Consider the following 18846-nt stretch of genomic DNA (forward strand, 5'->3'; position numbering starts at 1 on the left):
AACGTTAAAAATGTAAGGTACTTTGCATTGTTTGATTAAAGAGCGCAGAAGCCATCCAACCACGTCAAGGTGTACCTAGACATGGAAGGTCCCTATCACTTATGTTCTACATCTCCATGTGCCAAACCAACCTCATCTGAATGGGGAAGTGAAAGAAAACCAGACGTCGCTTGCAATGAAAACATTTTTTTTTGTTTGTTGTACACTGATGTCATCCATGCTTTTTACAGATCGTGATTTTTACAGACTCATAGACTTGTATGGGTAATTTATATCTGTGTTGCCATTACAAAACTGACATGTTTCCAAGATTTTTGCAAAAAACACAGACATATGAACAACCCCATTAACTATAATGGGTACATGTTCTATCTGCGAGAATCATGGATAAAACACGAATGTGAATAATGTCAGCCTGAATGAGGCCTAAAGCATAGTGTACTCCATCCAGCCGCATTGGCGCTCTGCACTTGCACGGGTAATTGGGTGAGGTACTGACAGGTACTGCAGATTAGATCAATTTATTAGAACACTAATAAAAACTCCAGTTTACTGCTCATTCCTGGGGAGCTATAAGAAGCCACACATGCAAGATTTCAGTCTGCTCAGCCTAACCTGAGAGCAAATATTTACAGCTCTCCATGTAGCTAACCGCTATGGATGAACACAAAGAACATAGCTAGCGGCTATCTTTCTATAGGATGTGATAGTTCCAAAGTCTACATGTATATTGTGTAATTTTCGGCATAACCTCACTGCAATGTACTTGCCTGTTAATATATGGCATCGGCCTCCTATACTAACATCAGGGTTTAGATTAGCATTTTCCATCTTCATTAATACTTCAGAATAAAATCATTGTGACTGGAGCATTACCAAAATTCACCTTCCTCTTTCTGAGACAAATGTTTTTCGAAGAAGTGAAAGTGAACTTTGTAAAGAGATAGAGAAGACACGTTACATTTGCAGTGCATAGCCATAGCCAATAGTAATTGAAATGTAGCAATACATATTACTGTAATTGTTCAAATAAATGTCCGACCATGTAATGTAGGGACAGGTTAAGTCTACTAGAGCAAGAGCCTCTTAGCTAACCATTCTCCACTACGGTTTTTAGGAAAGACTCAGAGAGGTCCAAGCTGATGTATATCTTAAAAGGACATATAAAAAGAACTGCTAGTTCTGCCGAAAGCTACCATTAGGCAAATCCATACATGCATTTTTATAGGCATCCTTTAATAGATCTAAACAGATAAATAAACTAATGCGCCCTCAGCAGCATTTCTTCAATTTGTATTTCAATTAACTATACTAGAGGATAAAAAGTTAAATGAAAAATGATTCTAAATCAATTTAAAAAGTACCCGTCTCCCCCATAAATAGAATTTATAGACAAGTCCCTCCTCTTCCACAAAAAGATCTGTAAGTTTTGCCCACACATAGCAGATATAGCCAATTAACTCCGGCTGCTTAAAATCGTTCTATAAGGGATTAACACAAACACATACTGCTGAGAGCCAAATCTCATCAACCACAAACAGCAATTGTTAACCAGTCACCACTGTCACACAAAAGTTTTCCTAAAGGATCCCCCTTTCCTCTCATTGACTGTTGAATGGGAGATATCATTTGTGTGAAGAGGGCTGTGTGAGCCATCATTCTGTGTGGGGATCTATGGGGGCAATTAGAAAGTGTTTGGGAGGTGGGGCTAGGTGGCAATAATCTTGTGTGAGGGGGCTTTAGCTGCCATAATACTGTGTGTGGGGGGGGAGGCAGAGGTTGCAATCATTCTGTTTGGGGTTGTGGGGCTATCATTCTATGTGGAAAAGTCTGTGGAGCAATCATATTGTGTTGGGGCTGTGGGGCATGCATACTGTGTGGGGGGATGTAGGGGCAATCATCCTGTGTAGGGGGCTGTGAGAGCCATCATTTGTGTGATAAGTACTGTGGGGACAATCATACTGTTTTGGGGCTCTGTCATACTGTTTATGTGGAAAAGGCCGTGGAGGCCATCTTATAATACTTATGGGGAATACTATATGGGGGAATAGTGTGTGACGGGAATATTGGGGCAATCATCCTGTGTGGTGGGATACAGGCGTCATCATTTGTGTGAAGAGGGGGAGGTGTGAGTGCCGTCATACTGTGTATGGGGGCTGTGGGACCATCATACTGTGTGTGAGTCACCATAATGTGTGGGTTTACTATAGGGCCATCTACTGTGTGTTGGTACTGTAGGGCCATCATACAGTGTGTAGGAGTGTGGGGTGGCCTCATCTTTCTTTTTGGGGGTAATCATTTTATGCAAAGTTGCCTCTAAGGGCCATCATCCTGTGAAGGGGACTGTGGAGTAAGCCTTGTGTGGGGTAGGATGAGGCAGCGACCATACTGTATGGGGGAGCTGTGGGGGTCATAGTTTTGTGTGGGCAAGCTGTGGGACCTTCATACTGTGTGGGGAAGCTGTGGAGTACATCATACTGTGTGGGGAAGCTATGGGGGCCATCTGGCTATATGGAAATCATACTATGTTGTGGGCTTTGAGGACATCATATTGTGGGAGAGGGGGTGGACTGAGGGCATCATACTCTGCAGGGGGGTCTCTTTCGGGGCATCATACCATGACGGGGACTGTAGGGGCATCATACTGTGTTATGAGTCACTGTGGGGGGACCATACTGCTTGTGGGAGAATTATGGGGCATCATGCTGTGAGGGATCATTATGGGAGTATTAAACTGTGAGAGGTCACTGTGGGGGCATCATACTTTGGGGGTCATTGTAGGAGCATCATACTGTGTGAGAGAGATGTGGGGCATCATACCAGGTCAGGTTATGTAGGGTATAATACTGTGTGGGGATCTGTAAGTGGATCATTCTGTGTGGGGAACAATGGGGTCATCATACTTTGAAGGGTGACTTCGGGCATCATACTGATGTGGGGGGTCACTTTTGAGGAATCAAATTGTGTGGGGGAACTGTAGGGACATCATATTGTCAGATGATCACTTTGGGGGCATCATACTATGTGTGCGGGAAAGTGGAAGCATCATACTGTGGGAGGAGCTTGAAGGATCATACTGTGGAGGCTGACTATAAGCATCATACTGGGGAGGTCACTTTTGGGGCATCATGCTGTGTGGTGGGTCATTGTGGAGGCATCAATGTGTGTGCTAAACTGTGGGGACATCACACTATGTGAGGGGCACTGTGAGGACACTTTAATGTGTTGGGTGCACTGTGGCAGCATCATACTGTGTAAATATCAAACTTTGATGGAGGCACTGTGGGGTCATCATACTGTGCATGGGGGCGTACTGTGGAAGCATCATTACCTTGTGTGATTTGGGTAATCATAATATATATGGGCTGTGTAAGGGGTACCAGAGTGGGTGAGAATTTTAAAGTACTTCAGAAGGGGCATAATTACGTATGTATGTGCCGCAATACAGGTCCTTTTCTCTGTCTTTAAAAATTGGTAGGTGTGCCCAACTGTGACTGTGCTTATGTTACATGACCCCACCTACTCCGCTATTTTTTTGGGGGGTGGTTTGTTGGGAGAAGGGGTGAACAATTAGGATTTTGCTTTGAAGCCCCATGTACACCCCTGACAGCAAAAAATTAATATTAAAAAACAAAACAAAAGCTCCTACGAGGCTCCTCAGTCTTCATTGTGGAAGCAGCATAAGAGGGAGGAACAGGCTCAGCGAGCAGCAAGACTGAGGTGCCAGTGAGGCGGAGTGAGGCTATGCCAACTAACACACATGGCTCTCCTGCCTTTAGAAAAAATAAGGTTCCTATTAACTGAAATTGCTGCCGGTACAGGATAAACAGCAGCGCTAGGAGCTCTCTATCCGCTCTACCTTCCCCACTATACAGATATTTACTCTGTATGACTGTTAGTCTTTGAATATGGCGCCTACTTCCCACAACAGCACAGCAATATTGTATATCTGTTGTAATAAAGGAAAATATACAAATACCTCAGCATCGCATTCTTATAGAATCTTATATACACAGTTGTTATTTTTCATAGTATCACACAGAAGAGGGAAAGTCATTCATATAATAACATGATTTCACAAGTACTTTCTTCATTTTCTTAGATTGGCCAGCAGACTGTGGGGTTGCATTTTTCCAACAAAACACAGCGGGAAGGATTGTGTCTGGGAATGAAGTACGCCCGTTCTCCTGGCCATGGCAGGTTTCTTTGCAGGTAAATTTCTAATTTCTTATAACTTTGTAGGCATCTATATTGTAAAAGCTTACTTTAAAAATGTCATACTAACAAAATCACATTATTCTACGTCCTCGAAATTCCAATTGGTTTCATATATATGAACGTCAGAAGATATATTATTTTTTTATTCTTACGATTCATCTTTCTGTATCTAATTTTAAAGGGGTTTATCCAAAACTGATGAACCTAATGCTAATCAATAGTCCTTGTGATTTTAAGAAACTTTGCAATGTACTTTATGTACCCATTTAGTTATTTTTTAGAAGGAAGTCATTTGATGTGTAGACATTGTAGGCATTTTCTCTGCTTCTGCTGACGTCAGGTGCTCTGCTCTATCCCACCGACTTCCTGTTAAGTGCATGTATGGAACATCAGCGGAGCGGCACATCACCAGCAGAGGGCGAGGTTGGGTAGTACGTTCTTGAGGCTCTTCTGAGCATGTGGGAGAAGAGGTAATCTGTCCGCCAATCCCACATGATCAAAACAGCTCTGTATAGCATATCATTAGCTCTGATCATATGCTGTACTGGGTGCAGTAAACTGAGAATTCCTCATTGCCATCTTGAATGATACTGTTGAAGGGGGAGACTGAGCACAGGTGAGACACTGCAAAAGGAAACACAGCAGGGACTAGCCCCTGAAACGAGCAACCTGATGACGCTTCATTTGTTTCAAAGCGGAAAAGGAGTGACAGCAGTTTCAGCCATCAGATGACGATTCATTTGAGTATCCCATCATGCACTGGGGATTCTCAAGCTAATCATCATAGGAAGTGGGTAATATAAACAGAACCCGAAGTTGCAGAACAGATAAATGATAGGGAATTTTACCAAGACTTAAAGTCTAAAAGTTATTAGTTTTTAGAGATTTATTAATCAAAATGTACTTTTGGATTTCGGACTAACCCTTTAACCCTGTCACCCCTGACTAACAGGAACTGCAGCCTCCCAGAGTATAACACATACAATACAGTACATTTTCATACATTTAACAGGGGTCTCCAGAGAAGTGCCACGTCATCCTCTCCATCCCTACACTATGAGGAGTTCATGTGCATTTTAATTCAGTGGACGGGGTGGAGGAACAGGTAGACCAAGAGGAAGCTGAAAAGTTTAGGGGGCAAGATCGAGGGCTAGAGTATTATGGGAATCAGGATAACAGGAAGCAGAGGAAACAGGACGTTGTCGATCTGACCACTTTATAGCAATGTGAAATGGCTTTTCAGAGCCTTTGCAAGAATAGTATTGGCCAAACCCTTACAGACATGCTTTTAAAGTAAATTATTCTGGTTATTCTGGTTAATGGGTTAGCTATATGGAATTCAGAGGGTGCAATCCCATAAGTAGACCAAGTGGAAGCACATTAATAGACGGTGTATATGGTTAGTAAATATGCACCATTATAATGGTGTAGACCTCTTCTCGCAGTCCATGATGCTTAAACTTTCTCTGTCGTTCTAAAATGGGCAAAATTATTTCTGCTCACTTCTTGTGTTGGTGATGGGCTCTGAGGCTCTGATTGTCAGGCTTAGTTCATTAACTTAGCCAGCCCCCTTTTTCCATCACAGCTGAAGGAGAAAGGGTGCTGGCTTGCTAATGAACTGCACCTGACAACCAGCTTCCTTCATACAAGTCATTGACACGTCTGAAGGACAGCAAGAGTGAAGATACTTGCAATTCAAGAGGAGATCTGAAATTGGACCATCAGTACATGTTTCATTTGTAAAGTTAATAATTAGTAAGTTTTACTCATTTCATTTTCAAAGCATCTTAATGACTTTTTATATTGCCGAACAACCCATTTTATGTGTTTGACCTGCATCGAGAAAAAAGGTGAACTGGCTATAGTAATTTTACTGATTGCTTTATTTGTCAGCCTAAATGAATTGTGCCTTTCTTTTAAAGGTTCAGGCTAGAGGAAATAAGAAGTATGTTCATGTCTGCGGTGGGACGCTCATTCACAAAAATTGGGTACTCACTGCGGCCCACTGTTTTCAGAAGTAAGTCTTAAGCATGCATGTTAGATAATTAGATCTCGAAATTTCCCCATTCAGAGAAATGTTCCCCATTCACAGCACTCCTGTGTTCTCTATAAGTGAGCTACTAGTAGACTCCTATGGCAGCGGCTTATCTTTCTGCTAATCAAAAGGCTTGGCCTTTGAAATGATGTTGGGGAAGAGTCAGGAGGCCGACCGGAACGTTAGATGGTTAACTGATCCAGTTGAGGTCAACGGTTCAACCAACTTTTACCTAATGTGTATGGGGCCCTTTATAAATGAAGGCTATCAGTTGAAAATTTGGTTTTGTATTGGTGAAATATAAAGCACTTAGGCTGTATTCACACATCCATGTGACACATCCAAGTGCTGTCCGATTTTCTTATCATCCGGTTCTCTCGGATTGTAACACACAAGTGTGTGAGGGCAGTCTTGGCCAAATAAATTCAGGTGAGGAGAATATTGAAAACCTTGGTTGGAGCTACATATCGGCTTGGCTGCGACAAGCAAGTTCCAAAATCTACAACACAGTTGGACTTTTTGAGATGTGCTTGGCATAGTCACAGAACCCTCATGGTTGCATTGTGACCCCATTCACTTGTAATGAGCTGAGATGTAGCAACGACACTTTAGCCATGCAAAAGGTGTCACAGCCCAATTGCAGTATAGTCCCAGCCTAATTGAAACATTATGCTGGATTTAGGCAGGATTGTATTTACAACTCTTCCTACAGTCTCTATTTTTTGGAGCAATGATAGTAATAAGTCTATCTATAAAGTAAAAAAAAAAAATAATAAAGTATGAAAGAATATAAAGAAGTAAAATATAAAAAAAACAACAACAATAACATAATTTTTGTCAGTTTTCTGAAAGATTCCCTCAGGAGTATATTTTGCTACTGAAAATCCGTTTAATTAATCTGACATGGGTTATTTGGCAGCAAGCCAGGGGCAGACTCACCATTGGTGCAACCTGTGCGGTCACACAATAGCCCAAGAAGTATAGTGGCCCACTTCTACCCCCAAGGCAGCAAACAGCTTTTGCCACAGACACATTATTGCACTCCAAAGTGTCCATGTACTATTCTGGTATTGGGGCCCTCCTCTCTGTGTCTCTCCTTATTAGAGATGAGCGTTGTTCTACTCGAACTGTTCGCCAATCTCAAATTCGAGCTGTTTTGGGCGGTGTTCGAGCCGTTCGGCGAACACGAACAATTTGAGAAAAATTCGGCTGTTCGAGGTTATGTTCGATAACTGTTCGTGCACCAAAATCATAACTGGATTTTTTCTCAGTAATGATGAAAATTAATGTTAATACGCAGTTTGAGTGTACAGCGGGGCGGGGGGAGGGGCAGGGGATGGATCTCTGCAGGAATAATGAAGATCTTCATTTTTTTTTCTCTTTCCCGCATTTGCAGTGGGGAGGTGCAATCTGTCAGCCTATCAGCAGCGCACACACGGAGCGAAGTGCTTTTTTTCACACAAGCAAGGGCATGTGTCATTGGCAGTGTATGTCACATGTCCTTGCCCTATAAGACCAAGCCATTTTCCCCGTCGCCACCATTTTCTCACTGCTGCAGCTGCGTGTTAGACGGCACCGCTGTTGCTGTGTGCGCTATACCTTGTTAATTTCAAGCCAATTTTCGCACAAAAATACAGATAGCTTGGGAGTAGGGAATAGTTGTGATTGCAGTCCTTTTAAGGACTAGGTTACAGCATTTCCTACGACTTTTATCAGGGAGGTCTGTGCTCTTAAATAGATAGGTTGTGGGAGTAAAGACTAATTGTAATTGGAGTCCTTTTCAGGACTAGGTTACATGAGTTCCTATCAGTTTTTGCCAGGCAGGTCTGTGCCAGTGCTGTGCAAGTTTTTTTCACAGCATTTGGCTGAATCTAGCAAAGCTAATCCTTTTTGGCCTATTGCAGAGTGTGTTAGTCAGTGGAGTAGCCTATCTGTGTTGCAAGATATACCACCTGTGTATAGAATACCAATTTTTTTACTGCACCTAGTGAAGTAAAATCTTTTGGGCATAGCATCATTCTATTAGTCCATCTATACTGACCTCCATCAGGTTGCAAACTGAATATAATTTTTTTCTGCATCTAGCTCTGAAAAAATATTTGGGCTTCTAGCAGTGTGTGGGACTTGGTCTATTAGTCCATCTATACTGACCTCCATCAGGTTGCAAATTAAAAATAATTTTTTTCTTCATTTAGCTCTGAAAAAATATTTGGGCTTCTAGCAGTGTGTGGGACTTGTTCTATTAGTCCTTCTATACTGACCTCCAGCAGGTTGCAAATTGAATATAATTTTTTTCTGCATCTAGCTCTGAAAAAATAGTTGGGCTTCTAGCGGTGTGTGGGACTTGGTCTATTAGTCCATCTATACTGACCTCCATCAGGTTGCAAATTAAAAATAATTTTTTTCTGCATCTAGCTCTGAAAAAATATTTGGGCTTCTAGCAGTGTGTGGGACTTGGTCTATTAGTCCATCTATACTGACCTCCATCAGGTTGCAAATTAAAAATATTTTTTTTCTGCATCTAGCTCTGAAAAAATATTTGGGCTTCTAGCAGTGTGTGGGACTTGGTCTATTAGTCCATCTATACTGACCTCCATCAGGTTGCAAATTAAAAATAATTTTTTTCTTCATTTAGCTCTGAAAAAATATTTGGGCTTCTAGCAGTGTGTGGGACTTGTTCTATTAGTCCTTCTATACTGACCTCCAGCAGGTTGCAAATTGAATATAATTTTTTTCTGCATCTAGCTCTGAAAAAATAGTTGGGCTTCTAGCGGTGTGTGGGACTTGGTCTATTAGTCCATCTATACTGACCTCCATCAGGTTGCAAATTAAAAATAATTTTTTTCTGCATCTAGCTCTGAAAAAATATTTGGGCTTCTAGCAGTGTGTGGGACTTGGTCTATTAGTCCATCTATACTGACCTCCATCAGGTTGCAAATTAAAAATATTTTTTTTCTGCATCTAGCTCTGAAAAAATATTTGGGCTTCTAGCAGTGTGTGGGACTTGGTCTATTAGTCCATCTATGCTGACCTCCATCAGGTTGCAAATTAAAAATAATTTTTTTCTGCATCTAGCTCTGAAAAAATATTTGGGCTTCTAGCAGTGTGTGGGACTTGGTCTATTAGTCCATCTATACTGACCTCCATCAGGTTGCAAATTAAAAATAATTTTTTTCTTCATTTAGCTCTGAAAAAATATTTGGGCTTCTAGCAGTGTGTGGGACTTGTTCTATTAGTCCTTCTATACTGACCTCCAGCAGGTTGCAAATTGAATATAATTTTTTTCTGCATCTAGCTCTGAAAAAATAGTTGGGCTTCTAGCGGTGTGTGGGACTTGGTCTATTAGTCCATCTATACTGACCTCCATCAGGTTGCAAATTAAAAATAATTTTTTTCTGCATCTAGCTCTGAAAAAATATTTGGGCTTCTAGCAGTGTGTGGGACTTGGTCTATTAGTCCTTCTATACTGACCTCCAGCAGGTTGCAAATTGAATATAATTTTTTTCTGCATCTAGCTCTGAAAAAATAGTTGGGCTTCTAGCGGTGTGTGGGACTTGGTCTATTAGTCCATCTATACTGACCTCCATCAGGTTGCAAATTAAAAATAATTTTTTTCTGCATCTAGCTCTGAAAAAATATTTGGGCTTCTAGCAGTGTGTGGGACTTGGTCTATTAGTCCATCTATACTGACCTCCATCAGGTTGCAAATTAAAAATAATTTTTTTCTGCATCTAGCTCTGAAAAAATATTTGGGCTTCTAGCAGTGTGTGGGACTTGGTCTATTAGTCCATCTATACTGACCTCCATCAGGTTGCAAATTAAAAATAATTTTTTTCTTCATTTAGCTCTGAAAAAATATTTGGGCTTCTAGCAGTGTGTGGGACTTGTTCTATTAGTCCTTCTATACTGACCTCCAGCAGGTTGCAAATTGAATATAATTTTTTTCTGCATCTAGCTCTGAAAAAATAGTTGGGCTTCTAGCGGTGTGTGGGACTTGGTCTATTAGTCCATCTATACTGACCTCCATCAGGTTGCAAATTAAAAATAATTTTTTTCTGCATCTAGCTCTGAAAAAATATTTGGGCTTCTAGCAGTGTGTGGGACTTGGTCTATTAGTCCATCTATACTGACCTCCATCAGGTTGCAAATTAAAAATAATTTTTTTCTGCATCTAGCTCTGAAAAAATATTTGGCTTCTAGCGGTGTGTGGGACTTGGTCTATTAGTCCATCTATACTGACCTCCATCAGGTTGCAAATTAAAAATAATTTTTTTCTGCATCTAGCTCTGAAAAAATATTTGGGCTTCTAGCAGTGTGTGGGACTTGGTCTATTAGTCCATCTATACTGACCTCCATCAGGTTGCAAATTAAAAATAATTTTTATCTGCATCTACAGTACCTCTGAAAAAATATTTGGGCTTCTAGCAGTGTGTGGGACTATTTGTATTAGTCCATCTATACTGACCTCCATCAGGTTGCAAATTCAAAATATTTTTTTTCTGCATCTAACCCAGCCAATAGTTTTGGCCTAATACCACAGTTTGGCCACTCAGCTCTGCTCGGTTACCATCCATTGTTTTTTTGTGCAAACAACTCCAGAGTTGTGAATTAGTTAACCACCAAAATGAGTGGAAAAAGGCCTGCTGCAGGTGGAAAGGGGAATAGGCGTGTTGGGAAGGGGAAAAAAGGTTGTGTCCGTGGGGTAGGTGTTAAAGCAACAGTAACATCTGCAGAAGAAAGACCATCTTCCAGCCAAACTAAAATGTCTACTTCTTTTAGCGGACAATGTGATAAGATCCCTTTCTTACGGCCACGCCAATCGCTACAAATTCCAGATGAGGCACAAAAACAGCAGGTGCTTCAACGGATATCAAGTGCTCCTTTAAGTGGGCTCTCCTCCACATCAACTTCAACATCACAAATACTCCAGTCCTCAAAGGTGTCACCCAAATCGCACTTGCTTCCTCACAGCTCCCAAATCTCCAGCTGCCCGTCTGAGTATGAGGTAGAACAGATGGTTGAGTCTGCAGAGCTGTTTACTCATACTATAGCCTGGGAATCAGAGGTCGACTCCAGCGCTTCTGTGAATCCAGACGAAGAAATGATCTGCACTGATGCCCAGAATCTTTATGAGTCGGATCCAGGACCAGACGCAGAAGGTTCTGACCATAATGTAGACCCTCATTCCCAAACTGTAACTCCTGTTGGTGGAGACAATGAGGAAGACGATGATAAGACTCAAATACCTGATTGGAGCGACAACTTTAGTTTTTTGTCAGGGCAGGAACAGGTTGGCTCTGAGGACGACGGGTGTGATAACGCACAGGGTGATGATGATGAGGTCGGAGATCCCACTTACTGTCAACCCACAGTCAGCCAAGAGATGAGGTCAGCAGAGGAGGTGGAGGAAGATGCTAGTGACGACGAGGTCAGGTTGCGCCTTCCTGGACAGAGACGTAGTACTGGAAGCACGTCAACAACTGCATCCTCAAACACAACTCTGCCTCTCACCACAAGTCGTGGTGGCTCTTCAGGTCGCATGGGTGCTAAGCCTTGCATAGCCTGGGCATTTTTTCAGATCGATAAAGATGACCCAACTCGTGTTATCTGTAACATTTGTCAGCAAAAGCTAAGTAGAGGCCAAAAAATACATAGTTTGAGTACTTCATGCATGAACCGGCACATGGACATGAAGCATAAGTTGCAGTGGGAAGCTCAGTGTGCTACAATGCGGCCTAGCCGGCCGGGCCAATCACCGTCTGCCATATCTTGTGCATCCGCGGCCTCTTCATCCTCTGTGACTGGGGGGACAGCAGTCACACCTGTTTTGGGGCGCAGACCTGCCACCTCTTTACCCGCAACAGCCAGCGTGATTGGCAGGTCATCATTTTCTTTGGAGGTGGTAACACCAGCTGGTGTTGAGCGCTGTCCGACATCGATAGCACCACCTTTGGATCAAGGCAACCTAACATGTCCGCCTGCATCTTCCTCACAGACCGGCAGTTTGCCGGGGACACCCTTATCAACCCCGTCTAAGCACAATAGCCAGCCCTCGGTCCCTCAGATGTGGACAAGTAAAAGACCATTTCCTCCTAGCCATGAGAAAGCTAAGAGGTTGAATTTCACCATCTGCAAGCTCTTGGCTACAGAAATGCTGCCTTTCCGCCTGGTGGACACAGAGGATTTTCGAGACCTTATGTCCGTCGCAGTGCCCCAGTACCAGATGCCCAGTCGGCACTACTTCTCAAAGAAAGGTGTGCCTGCGCTCCACCAGCATGTCGCACACAACATCACCGCTTCTTTGAGAAACTCTGTGTGTGACAGGGTGCATTTCACCACAGACACTTGGACGAGTAGGCATGGACAGGGGCGTTACATGTCGCTGACTGGGCACTGGGTAACTATGGTGACAGCAGGACAAGGGGCTGCTGTCCAAGTCTTGCCGTCCCCACGAGTTGTGCGTCAATCCTCTTTATGTCAAAGTTCCTCCACTGCTTCTGCCTCCTCAACCTCCTCTCGGTCTTCCACCTGCACCCAAAGCCTGTCTGGTCATGCCACAAGCTTTCTAACTGCGCAGAAGGGATCCTGCACACCTCCTTACTATGCTGGCAGTAGGGCTCAACGTCATCAGGCGGTTTTTACATTGAAATGTCTGGGAAATGTGAGTCACACAGCTGAGGAGTTGTGGTCAGCTCTGGAGAACCAATTTCATGAATGGTTGTCTCCACTGGACCTGAAACCAGGGAAGGCCGTGTGCGACAATGCTGCAAACCTGGGTGCGGCCCTTCGCCGGGGCAATGTCACACACGTGCCTTGTATGGCTCACGTGTTGAACCTGGTTGTCCAGCAATTTTTAGCCCACTATCCCAGACTAGATGGCCTTCTGCAGAGGGCACGGTCGCTGTGTGCTCACTTCCGCCGTTCGCATCCCGCAGCTCAGCGACTTACATCTCTACAGAAGTCGTTGGGCCTGCCACTTCACCGGCTAAAATGCGATGTGCCTACCCGGTGGAATTCAACTCTGCACATGTTGCAGCGACTGTGGCAGCACCGACAAGCCCTGGTGCAATACGTTCTGACGTATAGCCTGGGCCAACGAGATTCAGAGGTGGGGCAAATCACGCTGGAGGAGTGGTCTCAGATCAGGGACCTATGCACCCTTCTGCACAGTTTTGAAATGGCGACGAAGATGTTTAGTGCTGACGATGCCATTATCAGCATGACTATTCCGGTGATTTACATGCTGGAGCACATGTTAAACAGAATTCGGAGTCAGGTGGTGGCACAAGAGGAGGTGGAGGAAGTAGAGGAGGAGGAGTTGTATGCGGAAGGGCTAACATCTGCAAGGTCCAGACGGTCGGCAGCACCAAGGCGGCAGGCATGTGAGGGTGGGGGAGATGGTTTTACCAGGGCGCATGGTAGCAGCCAAACTAGTAAGGAAGGTGCAGGAGCCCAGGAAGAAGTGGAGGATGAACTGATGGAAGACTCATCAGATGAGGGAGACCTTGATCACATTTCTGTTGTGCGAGGTTGGGGGGAGAGGACAGAGGAAGGAAGCATGATTGTTACCTCGCCACCAACACAACAGGGACTTGGTGCTCCTGGATGCGCAACACACATGAGTGCCTTCTTGCTGCACTACCTGCAACATGACCCTCGAATTGTGAGAATTAGAAATAATCCTGACTACTGGGTTGCCACACTGTTAGATCCCCGGTACAAAAGTAAATTTGCCGAAATTATTCCTGCCATAGAAAGGGATGCACGCATGCAGGAGTATCAGCAGAGACTGTTGCAGAATCTTACATGTGCTTTTCCACAAAATACCAGTGGTGCACGTAGTGAATCTCACAGTTCCAACTTGCCAACCGTGGGACCGTCAAGTGTTCAGCACTCAAACCGTAACAGAACCACAGTATCTGCTGGTAACATCAATTTTGCGGAATCATTTCACCACTTTTTTAGCCCATCCTTTGCAAGGCCACAGGAGACAAGAAGTCTGACACATAGTCAACGCCTAGAGACGATGGTACAGGAGTATCTCCAAGTAAACATTGAAGCCACGACTGTGTCACTGGACCCTTGCTCTTTTTGGGCTTCCAATCTGGATAAATGGCCGGAGCTAGCCACTTACGCCTTGGAGATCTTGTCATGCCCCGCAGCCAGCGTTCTGTCTGAACGTGTGTTCAGCGCTGCTGGTGGTGTGCTGACAGATAAGCGCACGCGGCTCTCCACTGATAATGTAGACAGACTCACGTTCATAAAGATGAACAAATCATGGATCCGAAACGACTTTTCTACCCCTGTGTCATCCTGGGGAGAGTAAAAGCTTGATGATTGGTTAAAATCACCCTACCAACCGTTTTAAGCTTTCAAATTACTAATCATGTTTATCTGTATCTTGACTGGAAAATAATTTGGGCTTTGTAGCAGTGTGCAGCACTGATCCTATTAGGCCATCTATACTAAAGCTTCACCAGATTTAAAATTAAAAATAATTTTTAGCTGCATCTAGCCCGGAAAATAATTTTGGGGCTCCGAGATGCGCAAGGCACATAAGTGCCTTCTTGCTGCACTACCTGCAGCATGACCCTCATATTGTCAGAATTCGAAGTAATCATGACTACTGGGTTGCCACACTCTTAGATCCCCCAAACTTTTCGATCAACCTTTTCATTTTAATAAAGACCAAAAAAATGGTCATTTTTGAAATTATAAGCATTAGCAGGTTGTTAGAAACTGAAATCAAACAGTTTTCAACTCAAAACTTTATTCTAGGTGATGTTACATTTTCACATAGGACCCCTTGTTCGAAAGGAGCTTCTGAACTCTCTCGTCCATTGAATTTGTCAGGTTTTGGATGGTTTCTGCTTCAATTGTTTTGCATGAGGACAGAATACCCTCCCAGAGCTGTTGCTTAGATGTGAACTGCCTCCCGCCATCATAGACACTCCTTTTAATGATGCTCCAAAGGTTCTGAATGGGGTAGAGGTCAGGGGAGCATGGGGGTCACACCATAAGTTTGTCCCCTTTTATGCCCATATCAGCCAGAGATGCAGATGTTTTATGTGCAGCATGAGATGGTGCATTATCATGCAGAAAAATGATCTTGCTGTGAAATACACGGTTCTTCTTCTTGAACCATGGCAGGAAGTGCTGTTTGAGAAAATCCACATACATTATGGAGTTCATCTTTAGCGCCTTCAGGGATCCTAAAGGGGCCGACAATCTCTCTCCCCATGATTCCAGCCCAAAACATTACTCCACCTCCTCCTTGTTGGCGCTGTAGCCGTGTTTGCGTGGGGTGTCCATCAACCAGCCATCCTCCACTCCATCCATCTGGACCATCGAGCGCTGCATGGCACTCATCCGTGAACAAAACAGTTTTGAAATCAGTCTTCATGTAATGTTTGGCCCACTGGAGCCGTTTCTGCTTGTGTGAAGTGGATAGAGGAGGTCGACAGGATGGCGCATGCACAGCTGCAAACCTCTGAAGGACCCTGCATCTTGTTGTTCGGGGGACGTTGGAGGCACAAGCAGCTTCAAAAACTTGTCTGCTGCTATGACAAGGCTTTTTTGCCGCTGCTCTTTCAACCTGACGTAATTGCCTGTAGGAAAGAGTCCTCAATTTGCCCTTATCAGCACGCACACGTGTGTACTGTGAATCAGCTACATACTTCTTGATTGCCAAGACACTTCATCCTGATCATTGCACAATGTTGATTGTAGTCATGCCTTGACCTAAACACTCCACAATTTGTTGCTTCTCAGCAGCCGACACATCCTTTTTCTTTCCCATTTTGGCAGAAAATGTAGGCTGCTTAATAATGTGAGAGAGCCTTCTTAAGTAGTCTTGCCTTTCATTGGACACACCTGCCAAACTAATTAGCACAGGTGTCTGCAATTGCTTACAGTGATATAAAGAGCCCTGACACACATCACCATCAATGAGTTTAACTGACAAACAAACAAATTCTTCCCTTATCACTCCTAAACACTTTTTGTATAATAATTTGGAACGCAGTGTACATGTGCTTTTCCACAAAACACCAGTGGTTCACGTAGTGAATCTTACAGTTCTAACTTGCCAACCGTGGTCTGTATGGAGTTGTTCAATAAAGGGCCCAAAATTAAGATAACATAGATGGGAGAGGTCTCTATGAATAGGAATTCCTAAGTATTTGATACCCTGTGAGGGCCAGGCAAAGGGAAAGTTGGACTGGATGGAATCCTATATGGATTTGGGGAGGGAGACATCGAGGGCCTCAGACTTCGCTGCATTGATTTTAAAATTTTACCATGTAACAAAGTGATCTATTTCAGCCATAACAGCATGGATGGATATATGTGATTGAGTGATATATACTAGGACATCATCAGCAAATAGAGAGCACTTGTACTCGGTGCCTCCCACCTCAATCCACTAAATATTGGGGTTATGGCGAATTGATGAGAGCAGGTGCTCCGTCACTAGGATGTATAAGAGAGGGGACAGAGGACATCACTGCCTTGTCCCATTGGTGATTGTGAAAGGTGATGAAAATGTTCTGACGCACCCCCTGGGCCTTGGGACACCCGGAGCCGGACCCTTTTTGGTGGATACTGTTGGTTGTAGTCTTCGTGGCGGCGACCCAGTTCCGTGGCTCAGGGCGGTCAAACCAGTGGCGGAACTATTTATGTGGTTTTCATGTTTAAATGTCCGACTACGCCACCCGTGGATTGCGGTCAGAGTGAACCGCCGCTACAGGGCAGACCACTGAGGCTGGTGTTGTGGGTGCAGCAGAGCGTAGCATAACTCCCCACGGGAGGAGTATAGCCTCAGGGCAGTGTATGCGGAGGATGGGGGTGATGGTGCAGGGCAGCAGCAGTAACGACACGGAGTCAGTGATGCAGTTCAGGGCCTTTACTCACAGTTCTTATTATCCAGACCACGTCTGCAGGTAACGGCTGCCCACGTCGTACTGTGCTCACCAGGTGAGGGGCTCAGACAACTCCCAGATAACTTTGGAGCACTTCACAGGACCCCCTTTGTGTGTCCTTTGTCTGGCCTTTCTTACCAACACTTCTGTCCGGCTGCCTCGGGCCTCCTCTTGGTAAACTTGGCGCCAGTTTCCCTGACCCTATGTGGTGCCTTCCTAGCGGGTGTAGCGAGGGGCTGCGCCACATAAAATGTCAGAGCCTCCGGTTTCTAGCTGAGGCTCGTTTCCTGCCTCCACTAGTTCGGGGACCGGTCTCCCCCTTTGGCCTGACCCCTCCACGCAGGTGGATTCGGGCGTGCGGTGGCGACTCGCCCGTCCGCACCCCTGGGATCCCTTCATTCCTCGTTCCTGGAGCCTTCTCCGCTCCTCTTCCTTCCTTCTCCCTCTTCCAGGCCTGGGCCTCTGTTACTAGGCCCGCCTCCGGAGCAGAGCTCATGCAGAGCCCCTGCTCCCTGCCACTTCTGCTCAGACTTCTCTGCACTGAACTAAGATGGTGCCCACCTTTTATACTCCCTTCTCAATGCACCCAGGAACTGCTTCCTCCCTGCTCCTGCACTACAGGGTTCCCCTTCCTCAGTGTTCCCTCCCCCCACTCCAGCCAGGGACAGGGACTGTCGTGCCCATCTCAGGGGCATATTGGTCGCCCTGCCCCACGGCAATGTGGTGTAATGCATGCAGGTGTCGGGTCCTGATCCACACTCCATCCTTACCTGAGAGTGAGATATCACACCTCTGGGTGAGGTGCAATACGTCTGTAGCAACCGAGCCCTCAGGGTGCTACAGTTCCATTTATCTTCAGCCTAGGTGACGTATTGCGATACAGGGCCGTGATTTTGGCTATAAAAGGGTCCCCTAGACCCCTACCCCAAGCTTTTTCAGAGAATCATATATGGCGTGCCAGGAGACTCTATGGAATGCTTTCTCAGCATCCAACGAGAGTATCTAATTACAAATTTTTAACTGCATCTAGCCCAGGAAATACTTTGTGCCTAGTAGCAGTGTCTGCTAGTGAGCGGATTATCCCGGCTGTTAAGCAAGCTGCACCACTTGTAGTTTAGACACTTAATTTTTTCAAAGGAAATGCTTCGGGACCATGGGATACTTAGTGAAGAGCATCAGGAGGCACCCCAAGGCATAGGGGCTGGGACTGGCAGTAGGATGCCTTGCGGTGGACAGCCGAGCTCGATCCTTATAAAAGCTTTTTAACTGCAGCAGCTTTAGTGGACGCTACTGGAGCTGGAATTACCGCGGCTGCTGGCATGAGACTTGCCCTCCAATAGATCCTTGTAAATGGATTTAAAGTGTATTCATTCAAATTAGAGAGACAATTTAAATTAAAAAGCTTAGAGCTGCCTCCACCACAGGGGGGCTCGCTCGACCCACCAGCGGACAGGCACCAGTATTGGGAGAGGGGGGCTGGCCGTCAGGGTTCACCGCGGCTCTGGCACAAACCTGGCGACACGGAGGTGGCACGGGCAGGAGCGGACTGGCCGTGTCGGCTTCTCACTTTTTGGATTTTAGAAGGGCATGACATGCCTATATCTGTGTCTCCCCCTCCTTTTACTCCTCCACCTCTTTTATTTTCGCATGACTATATGTACTTGTCACTTTTCC

General features: G+C 44.8%; 1 protein-coding gene across 1 annotated transcript in view; it reads left to right on the plus strand.

Annotated features, from left to right (window-relative positions):
- Positions 1–18846, plus strand: part of LOC141271348 (elastase-1-like) — a 56884-nt gene that overhangs the window by 24565 nt on the left and 13473 nt on the right. Inside the window, exons 2-3 of the mRNA XM_073681453.1 lie at positions 4103–4212; positions 6141–6235. Coding sequence (XP_073537554.1) covers positions 4103–4212; positions 6141–6235 — 205 coding nt within the window. The remainder of the gene's footprint in view (positions 1–4102; positions 4213–6140; positions 6236–18846) is intronic.

The sequence above is a fragment of the Phyllobates terribilis genome, unplaced genomic scaffold (genome assembly GCF_046119375.1).
Source record: "Phyllobates terribilis strain yellow unplaced genomic scaffold, ASM4611937v1 Scaffold_5__5_contigs__length_657084704, whole genome shotgun sequence".
Lineage (NCBI taxonomy): Eukaryota > Metazoa > Chordata > Amphibia > Anura > Dendrobatidae > Phyllobates > Phyllobates terribilis.